At 44.1% G+C, this 22,802-nt stretch overlaps 1 protein-coding gene across 2 annotated transcripts in view; it reads left to right on the top strand.

The window, feature by feature from the left end:
* Window positions 1–22,802, top strand: part of LOC144596574 (ALK tyrosine kinase receptor-like) — an 887,900-nt gene that overhangs the window by 779,302 nt on the left and 85,796 nt on the right. For both annotated transcript variants that reach the window (XM_078405054.1, XM_078405053.1), the window contains exon 14: window positions 4,587–4,737. In XM_078405054.1, the coding sequence (XP_078261180.1) occupies window positions 4,587–4,737 (151 nt within the window). The remainder of the gene's footprint in view (window positions 1–4,586; window positions 4,738–22,802) is intronic.

Below are 22,802 nucleotides of genomic sequence, written 5' to 3'. Positions count from 1 at the left end.
CTGTAATCTACATTTCCCAGCTGGTTCTCAGTTGCTAATTTTGAGAAGACAGAAAATGAATTTCCACCCTTCAACCATTAACATGTTCAATTGACTTTATGTGATGATTTAGCAAGAGCTTTTGTGTTCTTAAATAACAATTGCAAGGAATACAATTGACAACCAATTATTCTCCATCTATGCCGTAATCTCTTGCCTATTAATATTACCTTCGAGAATAATTTCTGGCACGTGTGAAGGGAGGTTCAGAATAAAGAATTTCCAGTGATGATAACCATTTCATAAGATAATCAGTGATAGGAGCAGAATTAGGCCATTTGGCCCATCAAATCTACTCCGCCATTCTATCATGCCTGATCTATCTCTCCCTCCTAAACCCTTACTAGACTTCTCTGATCTTCCAGCAGCACATTTAATTAGATTGGATGGAGACATCATAGAGCAAACATTTTAATACTGTTGCACTTATTTTTTGATGCAACATTAGCATGGGAGAAAATGAATTTCAGACTGCAATCTACCACATCTGATTTCTTTCTGAACAGTATGGTACAAAACTAGAAGCTAGCAACTTCTACATGTACAAGATTTACATTCTCTTTTTTTTTTTAAAGACACAAAGTGCTGGAGGAACTCAGCGGGTCAGGCAGCGGGTGAGGCAGAACATGGATAGGTGAGGTTTCAGGTCAGGACCTTTCTTCAGGTTGATTATAGTGGGGGTAGGGGTGGCGAAAGCTGGAAGAGAGTAGGGACAGGACAAGGCCTGGTAAGTGTCGCTGCATTCGTACTATCGCAAAGTTTAAGAAACATTTGGACAGGTACATGGATAGGGCAGGTTTAGAGGGATATGGACAAGCACAGGCAGGTGGAACTAGTGCAGATAGGACATGTTGGCCGGTGTGGGCACGTTGGGCTGAAGGGCCTGTTTCCACATTGTATCGTTCTATGACTCTAAGTAGTGTGGATACTAGTGAGGGGGGAAGGGGGAGTTGATAAATGGTTGGACAAAGGCCAGAGATGCAAAGACAAAAAGTGTGGGATAAGGATCGAATAATGCAAATTGTGAAGCCAGAGGAAGGAATAAAGGTGGCAGAGGAGGGAAGAAATGGGTATGCATGCAGATAGGAAACTGGGAAGAGGGTGGAAGGGTGGAAAAAGGGTGGGGGAGGGAGTTGTGTGCTAGTTACCTACAATTAGAGAATTCAATGTTCATAACGTTTGGTTATAAGCTACTCAAGCAGAATATGAGATGCTGTTCCTCCAGTTTGCATGTAGCCTCACTCTGGCAATGGAGGAGGCCCAGGACAGAAAGATCAGTATGGGAATGGGAGTTTAAATGGTTAGCAACTGGGAGATCCAGCTGGCTTTGACGGACCGAGCGCAAGCGTTCGGTGAAACAGTTGCCTAGCCTACGCTTGGTCTCGTCGATGTACAGGAGGCCACATCGGGAATACCGTGTACAGTAGATGAGGTTAAAGGAAATGCACGTGAAACTCTTTCTCACCTGCAAGGACTGTGGTGTGTGTGAGGGAGGAGGTGTAGGGTGACATCTCCTGGGGTTGCAGGAGAAAGTACCTGGGGAGAGGGTGGTTGGGGTAGGATAGGACGAGTGAACCAAAGAGTTGCGGAGGGAGCAGCCTCTGCAGAAGGCGGTAAGGGGCGGGGAAGGGCAGATGTGATGGTAGTGGGATAAAGTTGAAGGTAGTGGGTGGATTTGCATTCATTCTTTGATAGAGACTGGTAGAATTTGGCAAATGTGAATGGTGAAACTCTGATGGTAATTGAGCACTTATCCTGCAAGTGCTTGTTTTTATGTTTAAACTCATGAATGGAAAATGAAGTTGGTTATTGACATTAACTTGCAGTTATAAAGCACCAAGACATTAGAAAAAAAATCTCAAGGAAGGTAGAATTTAGGAGGAATGACAAAAGGTAGGTCAAGGGGTTTTATAGTTATGTTTATGAGCTTGTGATGTAAACTGGATATACTGAGGGAAAGAAAGAAAACACACAGAGTTGAATATCTAATGACATACATATCCAAACATGGTGGGGAATGTTTAACCTCGCCCCCAACCCAACCCAACCCAACCATCTCAACTGCCATTCAGTCGGGGGGGGGGTGGGAGCAAAGCCTGAATATTAACCATTTGAATTATCTTCCTCTAAGAGGCGGTTCAGTGTTGCAGCGGTAGTTTTGCTGCCTTTCAGCGCCACAGACCCGGGTTTGATCCTGACTACGGGTGTTGTCTGTGAGGAGTTTGTACGTTCTCCCTGTGAGTGGATGAATTTTTTCTGGGTGCTCCAGTTTCCTCCTGCATTAGAAGGTTTGTAGGTTGATTGGCTTCAGTAAAAATTGTAAATTGTAAATTATCCCAAGTGTGTCGGATAGTGTTTATATACAGTCGGTGTGGAGAGGGAGTATTCTTGCCTTAGAGGGAGTACAGAGAAGGTTCACTAGATTGATCCCTGGGATGGCGGGACTTTCATATGAAGAAAGACTGGATAGACTAGGCTTGTACTCGCTGGAATTTAGAAGACTGAGGGGGGATCTTATAGAAACATATAAAATTCTTAAGGAGTTGGAGAGGCTAGATGCGGGAAGATTGTTCCCGATGTTGGGGGAGTCCAGAACCAGGGGTCACAGCTTAAGGATAAGGGGGAAGTCTTTTAGGACCGAGATGAGAAAACATTTCTTCACACAGAGAGTGGTGAGTCTGTGGAATTCTCTGCCACAGAAGGTAGTTGAGGCCAGTTCATTGGCTATATTTAAGAGGGAGTTAGATGTGGCCCTTTTTGCTAAAGGGATCAGGGGGTATGGAGAGAAGGCGGGTACAGGTTACTGAGCTGGATGATCAGCCATGATCATATTGAATGGCGGTGCAGGCTCGAAGGGCCGAATGGCCTACTCCTGCACCTATTTTCTATGTTTCTATGTTTCTATGGATTCGGTGGGCCAGAGGGCCTGTATCTCTAAAGAATGAAGTCTAAAATCTAACCATAGCAGAGACAGGAGTGCCAGGCAACCACTTGCCTCAGTACGGTAACTTATTGCAACCTTTCTAAGGAGGAAGCTTGCCTTAATTTTCCCAACTGTGATCCCTGTTTACCGGATTTCAGGGATGCAATTGGATAAAGAAGACAGGAAGAACTGGTTAATCTGTGCCTTAACAGAACACTTGTGTATTCTGTGCAGTTTAGAAAGATGAGGGGTGACCTCACTTAAAGCTTACCGAGTAGTGAAAGGCCTGGATAGAGTGGATATTTCCACTAATGGGAGAGTGTAGAACCAGAGGGAATATCAGAATCAAAGGACGGACCTTTAGCAAGTAGGTGAGGATTTTGTCAGTGAGAGGGTGGTGAATCGGTGGAATTCATTTCCACAGACTGCAGTGGAGGCCAAGTCATTGGGTATTTTTAAGGAAGAGATTGACAGGGTGTTATGGGGAGAAGGCCGGAGAATGGGGTTGAGAGGGGAAGACAGAACAGCCATGATTGAATGGCGGAGTAGACTCGATGGGCCAAATGGCCTAATTCTGCTCATATGATGTGTGAATTTATGAACATGAACCTACCTCCAAAACCTATTTAATCGGAATCTCTCCCCATGTCCTAAGAGATGACTGGCCCTGCCAAGGCACAATCACCACCCAACAACTGCTGCCCCTCACACTACTGTGGTTTGGCCTCCTCTACCTGCTTACTTCCATTCAACCGAGACGCGACATTGTAATAAGACCGGCCTTCAGGCAAAACATCTGGAAAACAAAACCAACATTGGGTTAAAAGTTAACAACTTTCAGGAAAGCATCACTTTCCATATTTGTCAATCGCATCTCAACCACATCCTTTGTGGCGCAGCGGTAGAGTTGCTGCATCATAGTGCCTGAAACCCGGGTTTGATCCTTACTACAGGTGCTGTCTGTATGGAGTTTGCACATTCTCCCTGCGTCCGCGTGGGTTTTCTCCGGGTGCTCCGGTTTCCTCCCACACACCAAAGACATCCAGTTCTGCAGTTTAATTGGCCTCTGTAAATTGCGCCTATTGTGTAGGACAGAAGTAGTGTGCTGGTGATCACTGGTTGGTGCGGACTCGGTATGCTTAATATATCTCCAAACTAAACAAAACACTATCCCCAACCAATCCAAGCTATCTTCGTGTAAACATCAAATTTTCCATTATTTTTATATATCATTGACCTGTTGGGAACTGAGAGGTTTGGTTTTAGTTTTGTTTTTACTTTAGAGATACAGCGCAGAAACAGGCCCTTCAGGCCAACCGAGTCTGCACCGACCAGCAATTCCTGTACACTATCACTATCCTACACACTTGGGACAATTTACCATTTTTACCAAAGCCAATTAACCTACAAACCCGAACATCTTTGAGTGTGGGAGAAAACCGGAGCATCCGAATAAAAACCCATGCGGTCTTGGGGGGAACAGACAAACTCCGGACAGACAGCAACAATAGTCAGGTTCGAACGTGGGTCTCTGACTCTGTAAGGCAGCAACTCTACCACTGTGCCGCCCCATTGTCTCTTGAGAATATCAATATGTAATAAACTATTTCCCATCCACTTGCAGGATATCCGCTTACGGAGCTGCTGGAGGCATCGGGGGAAAGAGCAACTTTCGGAGGTTTCATGGTGTGCTCGTACAAGCCACGTTCCACCTGGAGAAAGATGCTATTCTCCATATACTGGTTGGGCAGCAGGGAGAAGATGCCTGCCCTAATGTAAGTAGTCATTCAGCTACCTTTTGCATATCATAAGGATATACGTGTATGACCATTGTTAAGATCTGCAAAAGCCTCAGATGCTGGTGACTTACTATAGATCCACCACCGATTTTTCTGGCAACTGATGGTCCAGCACCTCCTTTAATCCAGACAAAATTACGAGCGTGCTCCCGCTCCTGCCCCTCCCCCCCCCCCCCCCCCCCCCCCCTCTGGAAGTTCCCGCCAAAATGTGGAATCTAGGCCAGGTGAGGCAGCCGATCTTGACCTATTCAGGACTTCCATGCCAATCGGTGGGTCAAATTTTCCCCCTGTGGCTGAGGCGCTGGACTCCAGCCCGGCAGGACCCAGCAGACCCATTCCCATAGCCAACGTTCGAGGCCAACTTTGCGGGCCCGTATCTTACTCCCTGGGCGGCCTAGGCGGACCTTTTAGGTCCCTTTGGACTCCTCTCGGAGGCCGTTACCTCTGTTGGTCTGGAAAAACGGATAATCCGGAAAGGCTCGGGAACCAAGGGGGCCATTTAATCGGTGGTGGACCTGTATTATTTCATTAACCCCACAGAAAAGCCTTTCCAGAAAGGATCTCATTATCTCTTTGATCCTTTTCTTGTGTGCACCTCAATGACTTCCCATCCTAATGTATTCATTTATTATATTGATGTTTCTTATCATTAACTTTTTTTTCTGTTAATGAGAATGTATCAAAAAGTTTGTTGAATGTAGAAAAATCCTATGGTTGTGCATATTTTGTTTGGAGTTCTGTTGTACAGCAGTGTAATAGGATCACTTCTGACTGAATCTAATCAAACAAATGCAATACACTGTATAAATACAAGTAAAGTAAGACAAACCAAACACGCATAAAAATGCACCAGAACATTGGGCAGCACATTGGCATAGCTGGTAGAGCAGCTGCCTCACCGCGCCAGAAACCCGGGTTTGATCCTGACCTCGGGTACTGCCTGTGTGAAGTTTGCATTTCCCCCCCGTGACCACGTGGGTTCCCTTGAGGTGCTCCGGCTTCCTCCCACATCCCAAGAACGTACAGGTTTGTAAGTTAATTGGCCGCTGTAACAATTGCCCTTAGTGTGTAGGGAGTGCCTGAGAAAGTGGGATGTCGTAGAACTAATGTGAATGGGTGATCGATGGTCAGCATAAACTCAGAGGGCTGAAGGGCTTGTTTCCATGCTGTATCTCTAAACTATAACTAAACTGAGCTGCTGCCTCACAGCGACAGAAACCCGGGTTCGATCCTGACCTTCGGTGCTGCCTGCGTGGAGTTTGCACGTTCTCCCTGTGACCACGTGGGTTACCTCTGGGTGCTCCCGCTTCATCCCACATCCCAAAGACGTGCGGGTTTATTGGTAAATTAACCTCTCTAAATTGCAGCTTATGTGTAGGAAGTGGATGCAAATGTGGAATAAAATAGAACATATTATTTGGCCCCCATCGGCCAAGCACAGGAAGGTGGAACTAGTGCAGATGGGGTATGTTGGTCGCTGTGGGCCAGTTGGGCCGATGTGGGCCAGTTGGGCCGATGTTTCCACGCGGCACGACTCTATGACTCTATTCCATGCAACAAATTTATTGATTCAACAGATCACTCACAATTTCATCCATAATATGCAATCCAAATTTTCTCAAAGAAAATTTCCTTTCTTGGAGATTTCTGCTCCAAAGTGAAACTTCATGGAATTTGTAGAAAACAGATTACAGTCGGCGCCTTCAACGAGCTGCCTTCCCTGGCAGTGCATGGTATGACTTATTTTTCTTCCATAAGGTTCAAGCATCGCCACCAAGGGCCAGTATTTATGGTCTGATCCCAGTTGCCACCTGGATTGTGACGCTGGCTTTAAAGTAATGAACCAGGTGGAGATTTTTCGCAAAAATCTCATCCTTTCACGGGTCCCATTGCTGATGCTTTTAATTTGACTAACTACTGAACTGAATTCAAATTTCCCAGCTGCTTTGTGGAGACTTCATCTTGCGTCTGCAGGTCATTGAGCCAGAACTCTGATTTTTAATTCAATAACACCAACAATGTTCTCATACCCTTCTGGTAAATTCCAAGAGCTTGCAAGATGGAAATCATAATACTGACAATTTTAATTGGGAGCTTGCAGAGCTGAAACTTGCAGAAGAAACAGAGGCTTGAGAGAGGGTGCCGAAGAGGTTTACCAGAATGCTGTCTGGATTAGGGGGGTATTCGCTGCAAGGGGAGGTTACACAAACCTGGATTAGACAATAGGTACAGTAGGCCATTCGGCTCTTTGAGCCAGCACCGCCATTCACCATGATCATGGCTGATCATCCACAATCAGTACCCCGTTCCTGCCTTCTCCCCATATCCCTTGACTCCGCTATCCTTAAGAACTCTATCTAACTCTCTCTTTAAAGCGTCCAGAGAATTGGCCTCCACTGCCTTCTGAGCCAGAGAATTCCACAGCTTCACAACTCTCTGAGTGAAAAAGTTTTTCCTCACCTCCGTTCTAAATGGCCTACCCATTATTCTTAAACTGTGGCCCCTGGTTTGGGACTCTGCCAACATCAGGAACATGTTTCCTGCCTCTAGCGTGTCCAATCCCTTAATAATCTTACATGTTTCAATAAGATCCCCTCTTATCCTTCTAACTTCCCGAGTATACAAGCTCAGTTGCTCCAGTCTTTCATCGTACGACAGTCCCGCCATTCCGGGAATTAACCTCGTGAACCTACGCTGCACTCCCTCAATAGCAAGAATGTCCTTCTCCAGAAAGTCAGAGGTTGAGGTAGACCTTATAAAATTATATAAAGTTATGAGGCATAGATAGTGTAGGTCAGTCCACTGCCCTAGAGGAGGTTGGGCGTCCATGTCCACTGAAGTCATCATCTTCAGCCGCATCACTGAAAGCAGCAAAACCCATTGTGAAGCTCTCCTCCAAGAGCTGAAAGAGATTGCACTTGAAAGAAATCAAAACACCGAATCATTCACATAAAATTTAACACATGGCCAATAATTGTCAACAACCAGCATGCAGTTGTGGATTCCGATTTGCACACCCCTCAGTCTGGTTCTGCAATCACCGAGTCGAATACGGTACTGTAGTTCAAAACTTTTATTTTCCGCGGGACTCTCTTCTGCTCCACTCGTTCAAGCTCTCACCAATAGAGCAGAGAGAGAGTGAGCAACATACAACTGTTCACATATTTCCAGTTTAATACAGCAGATAGTAACTACCAGTAGTAACTTCCTGGCCCAATCATAGGCAGGGCACGTACACTTGTAGGTGTCACATGGTTTCAGAAAAACGATCTTAACTCCGTGATGCCATTATCATTATTTCTAAGCAGCCTGTCATTACCATTAATTCTAAGCAGCCATCATCCAGTCCCAGAGTATCCCTACTCCTGTATATTCTCACAGTTACAGTTTAACATTGTGTTTGGTGCATTACTGAACACCGCAAATCAGTCACAACAATCTTTATTTGATTATCTCCCAAGCATCTCTATTTTATGCCTCTGCTTTCATAAAGTCGGGCATCCTGCAGATTGGACTGACCTCTCCACCCTTTTCCTTGTTGATCCTTTTGAAAACCATAAAAAGGCACCTTCCCTTGCTAGATCATCTCCAAGGCTTTAAATTCTCCCCTGACAGTCTTATATTGTTTTATTGCATTTTGACTCCACTATATGTGATGGCATAACCACTGAAACTCCATTTAGGACAGCAGGGCGAAGGCCACAGACGGCAATAGGATTTGCAAGCTCATCAGGAAGGCTGGCTCAGTCCTGGGGGTGGAGTTGGATTCATGGGAGTGGTCTTGGAGGGGAAGATGCTCCTCAAACTGCGGAGCAACCTGGACAGTACAGCTCACCCCCTCCATGATGCACTGGTCAACCTAAGTATCTTCAGCAACAGACTGGTTCCATCAAGATGTAGGAGATCCTTATTCCCTTTGGCTACCAAATTGTACAACTCCTCCTCATTGTGTACTGTGGTAGACTGACTCCCCTCCACCCCCCCCCCCCCCCCCCCCCCTCCAATCTTTGCACATCCCCAATCCTTTCCACTCGTCACTTTAATTTCATGTTTCATGGATCTTGTGTTTTATGAGTGCTGGCAGGCCAATTTCCCTCCTGGGATAAATAAAGTTCTACTGTATCCTACCGTATCGTACCCAGGGCCGTCTTAACGCATGGGCCTGATGGGCACTTGCCCGGGGGCCCACGAGCATAGGGGCCCCATGCTGATCTGTGTATATTAAGTGACTTGCAATAAATAAATACTACTTTAAAAATGCAGGTTCAATAAGTGCTTTTTTCGCAACATTTTCGGTCACTAAGTGCTTCTCACAGCGATCTGTAAGTGCTTTTCGCAACAATGTAGCACCCTAAGTCCATCGCTAAGTGCTTTTCGGTAAGTGCTTTTCGCCGGCACGACAGGGGGGGCCCCAGTACACTGCTTTGCCCGGGGGCCCATAATGCTGTAAAAACGGCCCTGATCGTATCTACTGTGACATTCTTCACAGAGCCTTTGAACTGCCTTCACATTACAGTGCAGTTCTCCCTTAATCCATTCCTACTCAATCACATCTTGATTCAGGCCCTTCAGAAATTCTGCAAATAACTGAAGTTTAGTGGGCAATAATCTCTTTCCAAAATGAATAAAGGCACGTCTTCAGGTGCAGAAAAAGTTTAGTTTTGGGTTTAGAGATAGAGTGTGGGAACAGGCCCTTCAGCCCACCGTTGTGTTGCACCAGCACTTTGTGTCCTTTTGTGTAAACCAACAACTGCAGTTCCCTGTTTCTCTGTTACCCTGTTACCTGCTCAGTTAGATTATAAAACCGCTTCCTGTAGAATTGGAGCATAACCATGAGGATGTTGCCAGGACTCGAGGGCCTGAGTTATAGGGAGAGGTTGAGCAAGCTATGACTCTATTCCTTGAAGCGCAGGAGGATGAGGGGTGATCTTATAGAGGTGTACAAAATTATGAGAGGAATAGTTTGGGTAGATGCACAGAGTCTCTTGCCCAGATTAGAGTGTGGGGGGGAAAGATTTAATAAGAACCTGAGGGGTAACCTTTTCACATAAAGGTTGGTGGGTGTGTGGAACGAGCTGCCGAAGGAGATAGTTGAGGCAGGTACTATTGCAAGGTTTAAGAAACAATTAGACAGGTACAGGGAAAGGACATGTTTAGAGGGATATGGGCCAAAAGGAGGCAAGTGGGCCTAGTATAGATGGGACATGTTGATCAGTGTGGGCCGAAGGGCCTGTTTTCACACTCTATGACTCTAATAACAAATTAAACATTCTATCATCTTTATTTGTTTAGATTTCATGTGTTGGAACTTGATATTATGCAATGCCAGGTCAATAAATCAGAGCAGAATACTTTTATATTTTGTGTTCTGGTCGTTGACATGTTCGCCCAGTAGTTTTATTTTACTGCCCCTTGATTAATTATGATTACCAGAGTCAAGTGGTTTACCACACCCTCATTCATCAGTCAAAGATAACTACTGTTAACTTTGCAATCCTCAGTGCTGGCTAAAAATATATATCTATTAAAGATCAATGAGCCATGTATAAAGGTTGGAAGAAAATAAATTGGCTGAATCACTTGCATTATGGTAGTCTTTTGCAGGCACTCCACTGGAGTTGTCATTTAAGCTTTTCATTAGGTAACAAAATCTCCTCCATTTCATTGTCTTGACTGTCCACTGATTTAACTTTATGTAAACTTTCCATTAAACATCATTTAGCTTCTCACTCACAAGTTCATCTCTTCTGTAGAACATGTGGAATCTTGCAGGATGAGTTGTGAGGCATATTGGGGGCAATTTCTGACTTTGTACAACAGCACAGACTGGATAATAGCAAATTAACTCCTCATTTTATGTTGCTTCTACATTTTAACAAATTACTTTTCTTCTTATTTCATGATTTCAAGGAGGAATTTAGTTTAACAATTCCATGTGGCTTTCAGGTGAACATTTCCATTAGTTCCATTCCACCTCATTTCCTTATACACCTGCGACTTATTCTTTCTCACACACATGCCTGTCAATTACCTTTTGATTCTTTTTGCAACTTAACCATATAATGTAATTTACAGTAGAAACAAAGAACTGAAAATGCTGGTTTACCAAAAATGAACACAAAGTGCAGGACAATAGACAATAGGTGCAGGAGTAGGCCATTCGGCCTTTCAAGCCAGCACCACCATTCAATATGATCATGGCTGATAAAAACTCAATCAGTACCCCGTTCCTGCCTTCTCCCCATACCCCCTAACTCCGCTATCATTGAGAGCTCTATCTAGCTCTCTCTTGAATGCATTCTGAGAATTGGCCTCAACTGCCTCCTGAGGCAGAGAATTCCACAGATTTACAACTCTTTGACTGAAAAAGTTTTTCCTCATCTCCGTTCTAAATAATAATAATAATAATAATAATAATATTCATTTATTGTCATTGCAACGAGTACAACGAAATTAAAAAATAGCCAATCCTGCCCCTTATTCTTAAACTGTGGCCTGCGAAGAATCAGGAAGCACCACTGGAGCTCATGGATAGGTGACGTCTCGGGTTGTGATACTTCTTCAGACTGAAATTAATCAGACTTTCATAGCTTAAATTAAGATACAAGGAGAATGATCATAATGAGGTGTGGTATGCTGTTACCTCTAATGGGTGATAAAGGTGGTATAGGAACAATTGGCAGACTCAGTTGGGACAGGATATCAACGGAAGACATAAAATGCTGGAGTAACTCAGCGGGACAGGCAGCATCTCTGGAGAGAAGGAATGGGTGATGTTTTGGGTGGAGACCCTTCTTCAGACTGATGTCAGGGGAGTGGGCGGGACAGAGATAAAATGTAGTCGGAGGCAGTAAGACTGTTGGGAGAACAGGGAAGGGGGAGGGAATGGAGAGAGAGGGAAAGCAAGGGCTATTTGGAGTTAGAGAAGTCAATGTTCATACTGCTGGGGTGTAAGCTACCCAAGTGAAATATGAGGTGCTGTTCCTCCAATTTGCACTGGGCCTCACTCTGACAATGGGGGAGGCCCAGGACAGAAAGGTTAGATTGGGAATGGGAGGGGGATTAAAGTGCTGAGCAACCGGGAGACCAGGTAGGTTAGGGCGAACTGAGCAGAGATGTTCAGAAAACCGATCGCCGAGCCTACGCTTGGCTCAATGGAAGATGCTGGTGATTCAGAAGGGAACCATTGCCCTTAACCTGTTTAGCGTCTACATGGAGGCACTGTCAAATGTAAAAGTCCTGAAATTCATGCCACAGACAGCTGTGGATGCCAAGTCAATGGATATTTTTAAACTGGAGATTGACAGATTCTTGATTAGTAAGGGTGTCGGGCATTATGGGGAGAAGGCAGGAGAATGGGGTTGAGAGGGAAAGATAGATAAACCATGATTGAATGGCGGGGTAGACCATGGGTCGAATGGCCTAATTCTGCTCCTATAACTTATGGACTGATAAACGTATGTCTGATTCAGGATGCCAAATTGTAATACTGATTCCTTCCAGAGCATTGAATCAGCAAGACCTTGAACGATATTCTGGTAACGTAGCCTGTTAAACAACATGAATGAGCATAAGATATACACAAAGTGCCGGAGTAACTCAGCGGGTCAGCTAGCATCTCTGGTGAAAAAGGATAGGTGACATTTCGGGTCGGGACTGAATGAGTTTGAAGAAAGGTCCTGACCCAAAACGTTACCTATCCTTTTTCTCCAGAGATGCTGTCCAACCCATTGAGTTACTCCAGCAGTTTCTTTGGCACAAGCCAGCATCAGCAGTTCTTTATATTTACATGAAGGAGCAGAAGTTTAGTTTAGTTTAGTTTAGTTTAGTTCAGTTTAGACATGCAGCATGTAAATAGGCCCTTTGGCCCAATGAGTTCACGCCGACCATCCATCAGCCATTCACATTGAGTTCTATGTTATCCCACTTTCTCCTCCACTTCCTACACACTAAGAGTAATTTTAACAGCAGCCAATTAGCCTACAAACTTTTTTTGGATGTTGGAGGAAACCAGATCACCCGAAGGAAACCCACGTAGTCACAGTGAGAACGTGCAAACTCCACACTGGCAGCACCTGAGGTCAGAATTTAGCCCGGGTCTGTGGCTCTATCCGTTGCACCACTATGCTTCTCATATTTGTTTGAATATATAACATTGATTGTACATGTCCGGGAAAATCAATGTAAAAAACCCAAAAGCATTTGGGCTTCTACCAAAATACATAATCTATAACTTAGAAAAAGGTAGTTGAAAATACTTTTTAGATTTATCAATTTACCTAAGAATGGCAAATTTTTAAAGTTAATTTTGAGTGCTAAGATAACATGGACCAAAGTAATAGAGCGTGAAAACAGGTCTTCGGCCCAACTTTCCCAGGAAGATCAACATGCCCCATCTACACTAGTGCCTATGTTTTCCCGTACCCTTCTAACCTTATCCTATCCATGTACCTGTCCAAATGTTTTAAAAACATTATGGTAGTACCTGCCTCAACTACCTTCTATGGAAGCTCATTCCATATATCCACCACCCTCTGTGTAAAACAGTTGCTCCTCAAGTTCCTATTAAACCTTTCCCCCCTCATCTTAAACCTATGTCCCCTGTTTTAGATTCCCCAACTCCAGGTAGAGGACTCAGTGCATCTCCCCGAACTATTCCTCTCATATTCATTTTATACACCTCAATAAGATCACTCCTCATAGTCCAGCATCGACCAGCTCAAGAAAATTGAAGGAAATTTGATAGACCGTTGTCACTGTTATCAGGAATGTATGAGAATATAGAGTTTGCTCTTTTTATAAATAAAGCCAGATAGTGAATCAAAGAGTGAGTGGTAAATTTGGATGTATTGATGTTTAGTTCCAATTGAAAAATGATTTTCAGTAACCATCTGAAATGGTTCTTGTGAAGCCAAAGATAGCATAAAGCTGGATTTACCAGAATAATATCAGAAGGTTTCGAGAAGAGATCGTACTAGGGCAGTTTCTGCTCACTCAGCAACTGCGAAGAAGATGGGTTATAAATTATAAAGCATTTTAATAAAGTGACTAGTGAAAGCATTTTCTCTTGCTTGGAAAACCAGCAATGAGGACCATCAGTTTAAATTTTTCAGTAAGAGTGAGGAGAGAGGTTGGAAGATAGTTCATGTTGCAGAGTTGCTGGAGCATGGAAACGTTGCCAGAGGGAGTACTTGAGGCAGTTGCCATTATTTCAATCAAAGCCAGCAGATGAATATTTGAAGCAGAAGGTGCAGGAGAGAGAAAAGCAGGGAGATCACTTCGAATTGATGCAGCAAGAAGCCACCAGAGATAATTGAATGAAAGGATGCATGTGCCACAAAATTCTACGATAATAAATATCAATAATTCCCAACCATTTTTCTTTTTCCTCAGAAACCCTTGCAACATATTTATATAGCTACATTGTAACATCAAAGATAGACACAAAATGCTGGAATAACTCAGCGGGTCAGGCAGCATCTCTGGAGAAAAGGAATAGGTGACGTTTCAGGTCGAGAACCTTCTTCAGACTCACAACATCATAACATGAACTGGATACCCGTGGCGCAGCTGGTAGAGCTGCTGCCTCGCAGCGCCAGAGACCCGGGTTCCATCTTGACCTCGGGTACTGTCTGTGTAGAGTTCTCACAGTGACCTCGTGGATTTCCTCCGGGTGCTCCCGACATCCTAAAGACGTGCGGGTTTGAAGGTTGATTGGCCCTCTGTAAATTGCCCCCAATGTAGGGAATGCACAAGAAAGTGTGATAACATAGAACAAGTGTGAGCAGGTGATCAAAGGTTAGTGTAGACTCAGTGGGCCAAGGACCTGTTTCATTCTGCACCTTTCAATCTAAAATAAACTTCTATGTTCCGAGCTCCAAAGTGGCACCATTTGCACTAAACCCTGTATCTGTACTGTGGATGGCTTGATGGCAATCATGTGTAGTCTTTCCACTGACTGGATAGCACACAATAAGAGCTTTTCACTCTCCCTCTGTTTACTTAGAATAAACTAAGCTAAATGCTGCATGTTTTATGTCACTTTCAACCTGAAACATTCACTGTTCTCCTCTTTCCACACTGTTTCTTTTTCCACAGATACTGCCTGATCTGCTGAAAGTTTGCAGCATTTTCTGTACTTGTTTCAGATTTTCAGTATTTGCAGTTTTCCTTTTGTCATTATTCAATGAATTCAATGATACTTTATTTTTACTTGTCCTTAGGTACAGTGAAATTCTTTGTTTTTGCGTACAATACACAAAGTACACCAAAGAGTCCACATTTCTGGCACTGACAAAGTAACAGAAGTACTCATTGGAATCTTGTTGGTTTCTCTTTGTTCTCGGCGGTCTCCACCCCCTGTCGGGTGAAGAAGGGTCTTCAGTCCAAACGTCACCTATTCCTTTTCTTCAGAGATGCTGCCTGACCCGCTGAGTTACTCCAGCATTTTGTGTTTATCTTAAATGATAGGTGGATACAGACCGTGGGGGGGGGGGGGGGGAGGGAGGGGGAGTCGAAACTCCTGCGCTTGGAGTTCCCGAAGTCGGTCTCTGTCCAGAGACCGCAGACTCCATGATGTTAAGTCCGCAAGCACCCACGGTTGGAGCTCCGAGGTCGACCCCTGGCAAAGGGATCGCGGGCTCCACGATGATAAGCCCGCAGGCAACGACGGTGGAGCTCTCAAAATCGGTCTCCAGCAAAGGCCGCCAACCCCTCGACGTTAGGCCGCAGTGCGGACGGAGATACGATACGGAAAAAAATCGCATATCCGTCAAGGTAAGAGATTAGAAAGCATTTCCCCCAAACCCCCTCCCCCAACATAAAACAAGCTAAAAGAACACTAAAAACATACATTTAACACGTACAATTAAAACACAAAGAAGGAAAGGACAGACAGACTGTTGGCGAGGCAGGTGTATTGAGGTGCAGTGAAAAGCTTTTGTTATCTGCTAACCAGTCAATGGAAAGACTATACATGATTACAATTGGGCCATTCGCAGTGTACAGATACATGATAAAGGGAATAACGTTTAGTGCAAGATAAAGCCCAGTAACAGCCTGATCTAGTCTGTTTATAGCATTTGCTGTTTAAATTACCCCGTTTATTCCTTGCTTAATATTCTTTGGCTAATTTCCTGACCATTCACAAAGTTTATCCTGAATTCCGACTGCTATGCAATTAAGTAATAATCCATTTAGAGGTATATAAAATTATGAGCGCATGATTAAGCCCGAGATAGGAGAGACTACACCTAGAGGCATAGGTTTAAGGTGAAAGGGGAAAGGTTTAAAAGAAAGCTGAGCGGCATATTTTTCATATGGAGAGAGAGGTGTGTACATGGAATGAGCTGCCAGAGGAAGTGGTGATGTCGGTATAATTACGACACATAAAAGAGACTTGGAACATAGAACATGGCAAGGTAGATTTAGAGGGAAATGGGCCAGGTGCACGCAAAGGCAAGATTTGGGCAGGGCAGTAGCTCAGCAGTAGAGTTGCTGCCTTACAGCATCATATGGGTGCTGAATATGGGTGCATTGTTTGTACATTTTCCCTTTGACCGCATGGATTTCCTCCAGATGCTCCCACACTTCAAAGACGTACGGGTTTGTAGGTTATTTTGTAAAAATAGTAAATTGTCTCTAGTGTATAAGATAGTGCTAGCGGTCACTGGTTGGCCCAGCCTCGGTGGGCCGAAGGGCCTGTTTCCATGCTGTATCTGTAAAGTCTAAAGATGGGCTAGGTGCAAGGAAAGAAAAGATTTGGAGGGAGCAAGATTTGGAGATGCAAGCGGTGGATGACACAGTCAACCTAGGCCAGCACTTCATCCTCCAGCACCTAGACCGCAAGGGGACCTATGCCAGGATTCTGTTTGTGGACTTTAGCTCTGCATTTAACACTATTGTGCCAGAGCTACTACACTCCAAATTCTCCCAGTTGACTGTGCCTGAACTCTTCTGTCAGTTGTTCATCAGCTTCCTGACAGACAGGAAGCAGCATGTAGGCTGGGAAAGCACATCGCGGACCCACAGACCCTCAGCATAGGAGCACCGCAAGGCTGCGTACTCTCTCCTCTCCTTTACTCTCTCTACACCAACGACTGCCCCTCCACAGACTCCTCTGTCAAGCTCCTCAAGTTTGCGGATGACACAACCCTGATTGGACTGATCCAGGATGGGGAGGAATCTGCCTTCAGACAGGAAGTGACACAGCCGGTGTCCTGGTGCCATCACAACAACCTGGAGCCCAATGCTCTTAAGACAGTGGAACTGGTTGTAGACATTAGGAGAGCTCCCCCTCCCCTCCCCCCACTCACCATCAACAACACCATTGTCACATCTGTGGAGTCATTTAAGTTCCTTGGAACCATCATCTCCAGGAACCTTAAATGGGGGACCACCATCGACTCCACAGTTAAAAAGGCCCAACAGAGGATGTACTTCCTGCGGCAACTGAGGAAACACAATCTGCCACAGGCAATGATGGTCCAATTCTATACTGCTATCATTGAGTCCGTCCTCACCTTCTCCATCGTGGTCTGGTTTGGCTCAGCCACCAAGCACGACATCCGGAGGCTGCAACGGATCATTCGCACAGCTGAGAGGGTTGTTGGGTGTAACCTTCCCCCCCATTGACGAACTGTACACTGCAAGGGCCAGGAAGCGAGCGGGCAAGATCATCTCTGACCCCTCTCACCCTGGCCACAAACTCTTTAAAGCACTTCCCTCTGGAAGACAACTCCGGACTGTCAAAACAGCCACAGCCAGACATAAAAATAGTTTTTTTCCACGAATGGTAGATCTACTCAATAACCAAAGTCTGTAGTTTCTTTTCTGCTCTGGTTTATTTTCACCCACATTTTTAGACCGTAATGTTGTATCCTTATTGTTTTGATGTGTTTATGCTTTATTCTTAATTATTAACTGTATGTTTGTGTTGTCATTTATGAGCGGAACACCTAGGCACATTCCTTGTACATGCACATATTTGGCCAATAAACGTATTCATTCATTCATTCAAGTGGAACCAGCTCAGTTAGGTAGCTTGGTCAGCATGGACCAGTTGGGCCTAAGGGCATGTTTCTCTGCTGTATAGCTCTTGGTCGGCATGGACCAGTTGGGCCTAAGGGCATGTTTCTCTGCTGTATAGCTCTTGGTCGGCATGGACCAGTTGGGTCTAAGGGCATGTTTCTCTGCTGTATAGCTCTATCACTCTATGTGTATGAAACTTTGTCACATTTATTTTCAAAAAAGAGTGGAAACGAGGTTTACAGAAAATGATGCAGGTTATTTTACGTTGGCAGAATCCCATTAGAGCGCTTTCTATCAGCAGATCAGTTGAACATCGATTGGCTTTTCTGTCGGAATAGTGATAGTGCCATGAGTCTCATTTACATTGGTGTGACTGGTACACGGAAGATGCAGCATGAGATTATCAGCTTCAGCTGCTAGTCACTGGCTTCCCAGCTGATAGACAAGCAGTGACCAAAGTGAATGAAAGGATAGAATGTATTACATTCTTTTTCGTCCATTTTTTCAGACTGTAAAAATGCAAACTTGAAAGTTCCTTGAAAGTGGCGGCACAGTGTAGATAGACTATCTAGTTGATAGGTTGAAAGGGTTTTAGGCATATTGACCTTCATCAGTCAGTACTGAGTATACCAGCATCTGCAGTTCCTTCTTACACACTCCAGCATTTCGTGTCTATCTTCGTTGTACCGAGTATAGAAGTTGGGAGGTCATGTTGCAGTTATATAAGATGTTGATGAGGTCACATTTAGAGTATTGCATTTAGTTTTGGGCACCATGTTAGGAGGGATGGTGTCAAGCTGGAATGGGCACAGTGAAGATTTACAAGGATGGAGCACAGGAGGATGGTAGGGGGGGTTGATCTTATAGAGGTGTACAAATTCATGAGAGGAATAGATTGGGTAAAGGCACAGAGTCTCATGTCCAGAGTGGAGGAATCGAGAACCAGAGGACATCGATTTAAGGGGGGGAAAGATCTAATAGGAACCTGAGGGGTAGGGTAACATTTTCATACAAAGGGTAATGGGTGTATGGAACAAGCTGCCGGAGGAGGTAGATGAGGCAGGCACCATCACAACATTTAAGAAACATTATACAGTTACTTGGATAGGAAAGATTTAGAGGGATCTTGGCCAAAAATAGGCAGGGGGACAATGAAATTAACATTAATTGCTAGATAAATATAATAGTGCAAAACCAAAATCCAAAGTGCAACCAGAAATACAGTCCCCATAAAAGATTGTAGTTGCTGAGGTAGTGGTTAAGTGTTGTTCAGTCTGATGTTAGCTGGGATGAAGCTGTTCTTCAATCTGATGGCCACTGTTTTCAGGCTCCTGTAACTTCTTCCCGATGGTAATAACAAAATGAGGGTGTGGCCAGAGTACTCTGCATCTTAGATAATATTGGCTGAGTTTTTGAGGCAGTGCCTGTTATTGATAGTGGGGAGGTCAGCATTTCGACGGCACGGCGGTGTTGTGGTTGAGTTGCTGCCTTACAGTGCCAGAGACCCGGGTTCGATCCTGACTGTGGCTGCTGTCTGTACGGAGTCTGTACCTTCTTCCCGTGACCTGCGTGGGTTTTTTCCGGGATCTGTATCTCGAAACTAAACTAAAGTAAACTAATCTGTGATGGACCAACCAGTGTCTACAATTCTCTGTAGCCTTGTTAATTCCTGGGCATTCGAGTTCCTCAAACCAGGTGATGAAGTAACCAGTCAATATGCTGTCAACTGTACTCTGTTAGAAGTTTGATAGAGTATTCAGCAACATACTAAATCTCCTCAGTCTTCTGGGGAAGTAGGAGGCGTTGAAGAGCTTTCTTTGTGATTTCTGTGTGATCAATGAGCTGGGTCCAGGACAGATTTTCAGAAATATGAATGCTCACAAATTTGAAGCTGTTGACATTTTATCAGACAAAATCCTCTGCAGCAGAGAAGTGGCGCAGCGATAGAATTACTGCCTCACAGCGCCAGACACCCGGGTTAGATCCTGATTATGGGTGCTGTCTGTCTGGAGTTTGTATGTTCTCCCTGTGACCGCTTAGGTTTTTCTCCAGGTGCTCCAGTTTCCTCCGTACAAGACGTACAAGTTTGTAGGTTAATTTCCATCGGTAAAAATTGTAAATTGTCCCTAGTGGGTAAGATCGTGCTAGTGAATGGGGTTATCGCTGGTCGGCGCGGATGCAAAGGGGCCACAGAGGCCATGCGAAGAAACAGGCTGAAGGGCCTGTTTCCATGCTGTGTCTCTAAAGTAAAGTCTAAGGTCTAAAGGGAATGCCTGTTCGGTGGTAAATCTGCCACTCCAAGTATACTATCAGAAAACTCAGATCCATTACTTTTAACAGGAAATCCCATTGGGAATTTCTGCTTTAAATGGCCATGACAGTCGATTGCACAGGTAGATTTGAGCTTCCCATGTGACTGCCGTAACGACACAGTTATTCGGTTGGCCATGGTAAAGGTGGGGGATTAAACAATTTACTTGCACAATCCGTTACTTCGTACGCATTTAGAACCTTTCTGTCCTCATGGCCCCAGATGAAACTAATTCACGTCCCTTACCAATTTACTATCCTTTTCTGAATGTTGTACAATTTCTAACTTGATTGATTATAGACAATAGACAATAAACAATAGGTGCAGGAGGAGGCAATTGGGCCCTTCGAGCCAGCACCGCCATTCAATGTGATCATGGCTGATCATTCTCAATCAGTACCCTGTTCCTGCCTTCTCCCCATAGCCCCTGATTCTGCTATCCTTAAGAGCTCCATCTAGTTCTCTCTTGAATGCATTCAGAGAATTAGCCTCCACTGCCCTCTGAGGCAGAGAATTCCACAGATTCACCACTCTCTGACTGAAAAAGTTTTTCCTCATCTCAGTTCTAAATGGCCTACCCCTTATTCTTAAACTGTGGCCCCTTGTTCTGGACTCCCCCAACATTGGGAACATGTTTCCTGCCTCTAACGTGTCCAACCCCTTAATAATCTTATACGTTTCGATAAGATCTCCTCTCATCCTTCTAAAGGATTGAAAGGAACAGCAAGTAAGCAGGTACTTCAGCCTGGTTAGCACGCAACAAAAGCTTTTCACTGTACCTCGGTACACATGACTACAAACTGATAAACGAAACTAAATGTTATTATAGTACCTGCCTCAACTATCACCTGACAAGCTCCTTCTTTGCGTTTGCATGTTCTGAAACTAAATCATCTATTACGGCACACCTTGTGAAGAGCAAAGCTAAAGGAAAACTCTTGGATGAGCAAGAAAGCCTGACTTAAAGGTCAGAATCAGAGACTGAAAAATTGGAACCAAGAGTTGTTTTACCGAGATCCACATTTTCTGAAATGAGCTGAGTCAGTCCTTAAGCTCGTTGGATTCTCTCCAAGAACATACAAATAGTCTTCAGCAAGGTGTAGCATCAGATACTGATGAACCAATTAAAGTGGATTCCAGAGATTCATTGCCATTTACTGTGGATGATAAAGCTGCACCTGCATTACTCTTCCTGACAAATGAAATCTAGGAATCTACCACAATGAACCATAAATGATACCCTGGTGCAAGGAGTGATGGCAAATGATTTAAAACCTGTATACTCCCAACACTCAGTTAATGAAATTTGCCGATGATGGAATGCCGAAGCAGACCATTCGGAAAATAACTAATGATAAGTGATAAGAAGAGCAAAATTGTATAATCATACGGACGGATGGAACTAGTATGGAGTAGAATGGAATGAAGATTCCTTCAAAATAAGATAGTGAAAAAGAAGGTGTTGGCAAATTTAAATTAATTACATGTTGAAGTGAGCAAGTGAAAAGATGAATAGTCTCAGGGTGCTTGAATAGTAGATATGCATACTTTGTAAAATGCTTGCGGAGAGAAACATTTGCAAAACTAGATCTTATTATTTATTGTGAATGTAAATTAAATCATATTGCATCGCTTGGAGGACAGATGCCATTGTATAGTGAATGTACTTAGTTTAAAGTGTTGGGAAAAGAGGGAAATCAAGTCTGTATTGTAGAAACAGTGCAATGATTCAATGATATTTCATTCAATGTGTAGGAAGGAACTGCAGATGCTGGTTTAAACCAAAGAAATACACAAAATGCTGGAGTAACTCAGTGGGATAGGCAGTGTCGCTGTAGAGAAGGAATGGGTGACGTTTCGGGTTGAAACCCTTCTTCAGACCTCGAACCGAAACGTCACCCACTCCTCTCCAGAGATGCTGCCTGTCCCGTCATACTTTATTCAATGATGGTTTATTGTCACGTGTACCTGGGTGCAGTGAAATTCTCTGTTTTCACATACAATCCGGTAAAGTCATACAGCAGACCTCACTTAGGCAGTACACAAAGAGTGGTCACGTTTCTGGCGCAGACAATGTTACAACTCATAGAGTTTAAGTTCAGTGTATGAGTTTCGTTCATTGTCGCGTGTACCAAGGCTGGCTGGCGTGCTAACCAGTCAGTGGAAAGACAATGCATGATTACCATCGAGCCATCCACAGAGTACAGTTACATGATGAAGGCAATAACATAAATGACATTTAGTGCAAGGTAAAATCCAGTAAAGTTCGAGTAAAGATAGTCGGGATCACACAACTCTGCCAAAGAAAGCCCACCACTACTTTCCTCCTGCAAGTAGAGTTGGGCAATAAATGCTGGGCATGCCTTCTCATCCCATATCTTGATAACGAATGTTTGAAAAGCATTAAGATTTAGAACATTCTAACATTGCTGGTTACAGCACAAAACTCAATTTGTATTTGCTTCCTTAGTTGCATTTTAGACAATGTTGGATTTGGAAGGCGTCATTCAGATAACTCTTGAGAAATTTTACTGAACTATCAATTACATATGTTCATAGATTCATAAAGTGATAGAGAAACAGCAGAGATCATAGATGCAGCAGAGAAACAGGCCCTTCCGCCCAACTTGGCCATGCCAACCAAAATGCCCCAAATAAATGCAGATGCTGCTTTATACCAAAGATAGAGACAAACTGCTGG

Source organism: Rhinoraja longicauda, chromosome 9 (assembly GCF_053455715.1).
Source record: "Rhinoraja longicauda isolate Sanriku21f chromosome 9, sRhiLon1.1, whole genome shotgun sequence".
Lineage (NCBI taxonomy): Eukaryota > Metazoa > Chordata > Chondrichthyes > Rajiformes > Arhynchobatidae > Rhinoraja > Rhinoraja longicauda.
The sequence above is the reverse complement of the archived record's forward strand: the minus strand, read 5'-3'. Positions and strand labels throughout refer to the sequence as shown.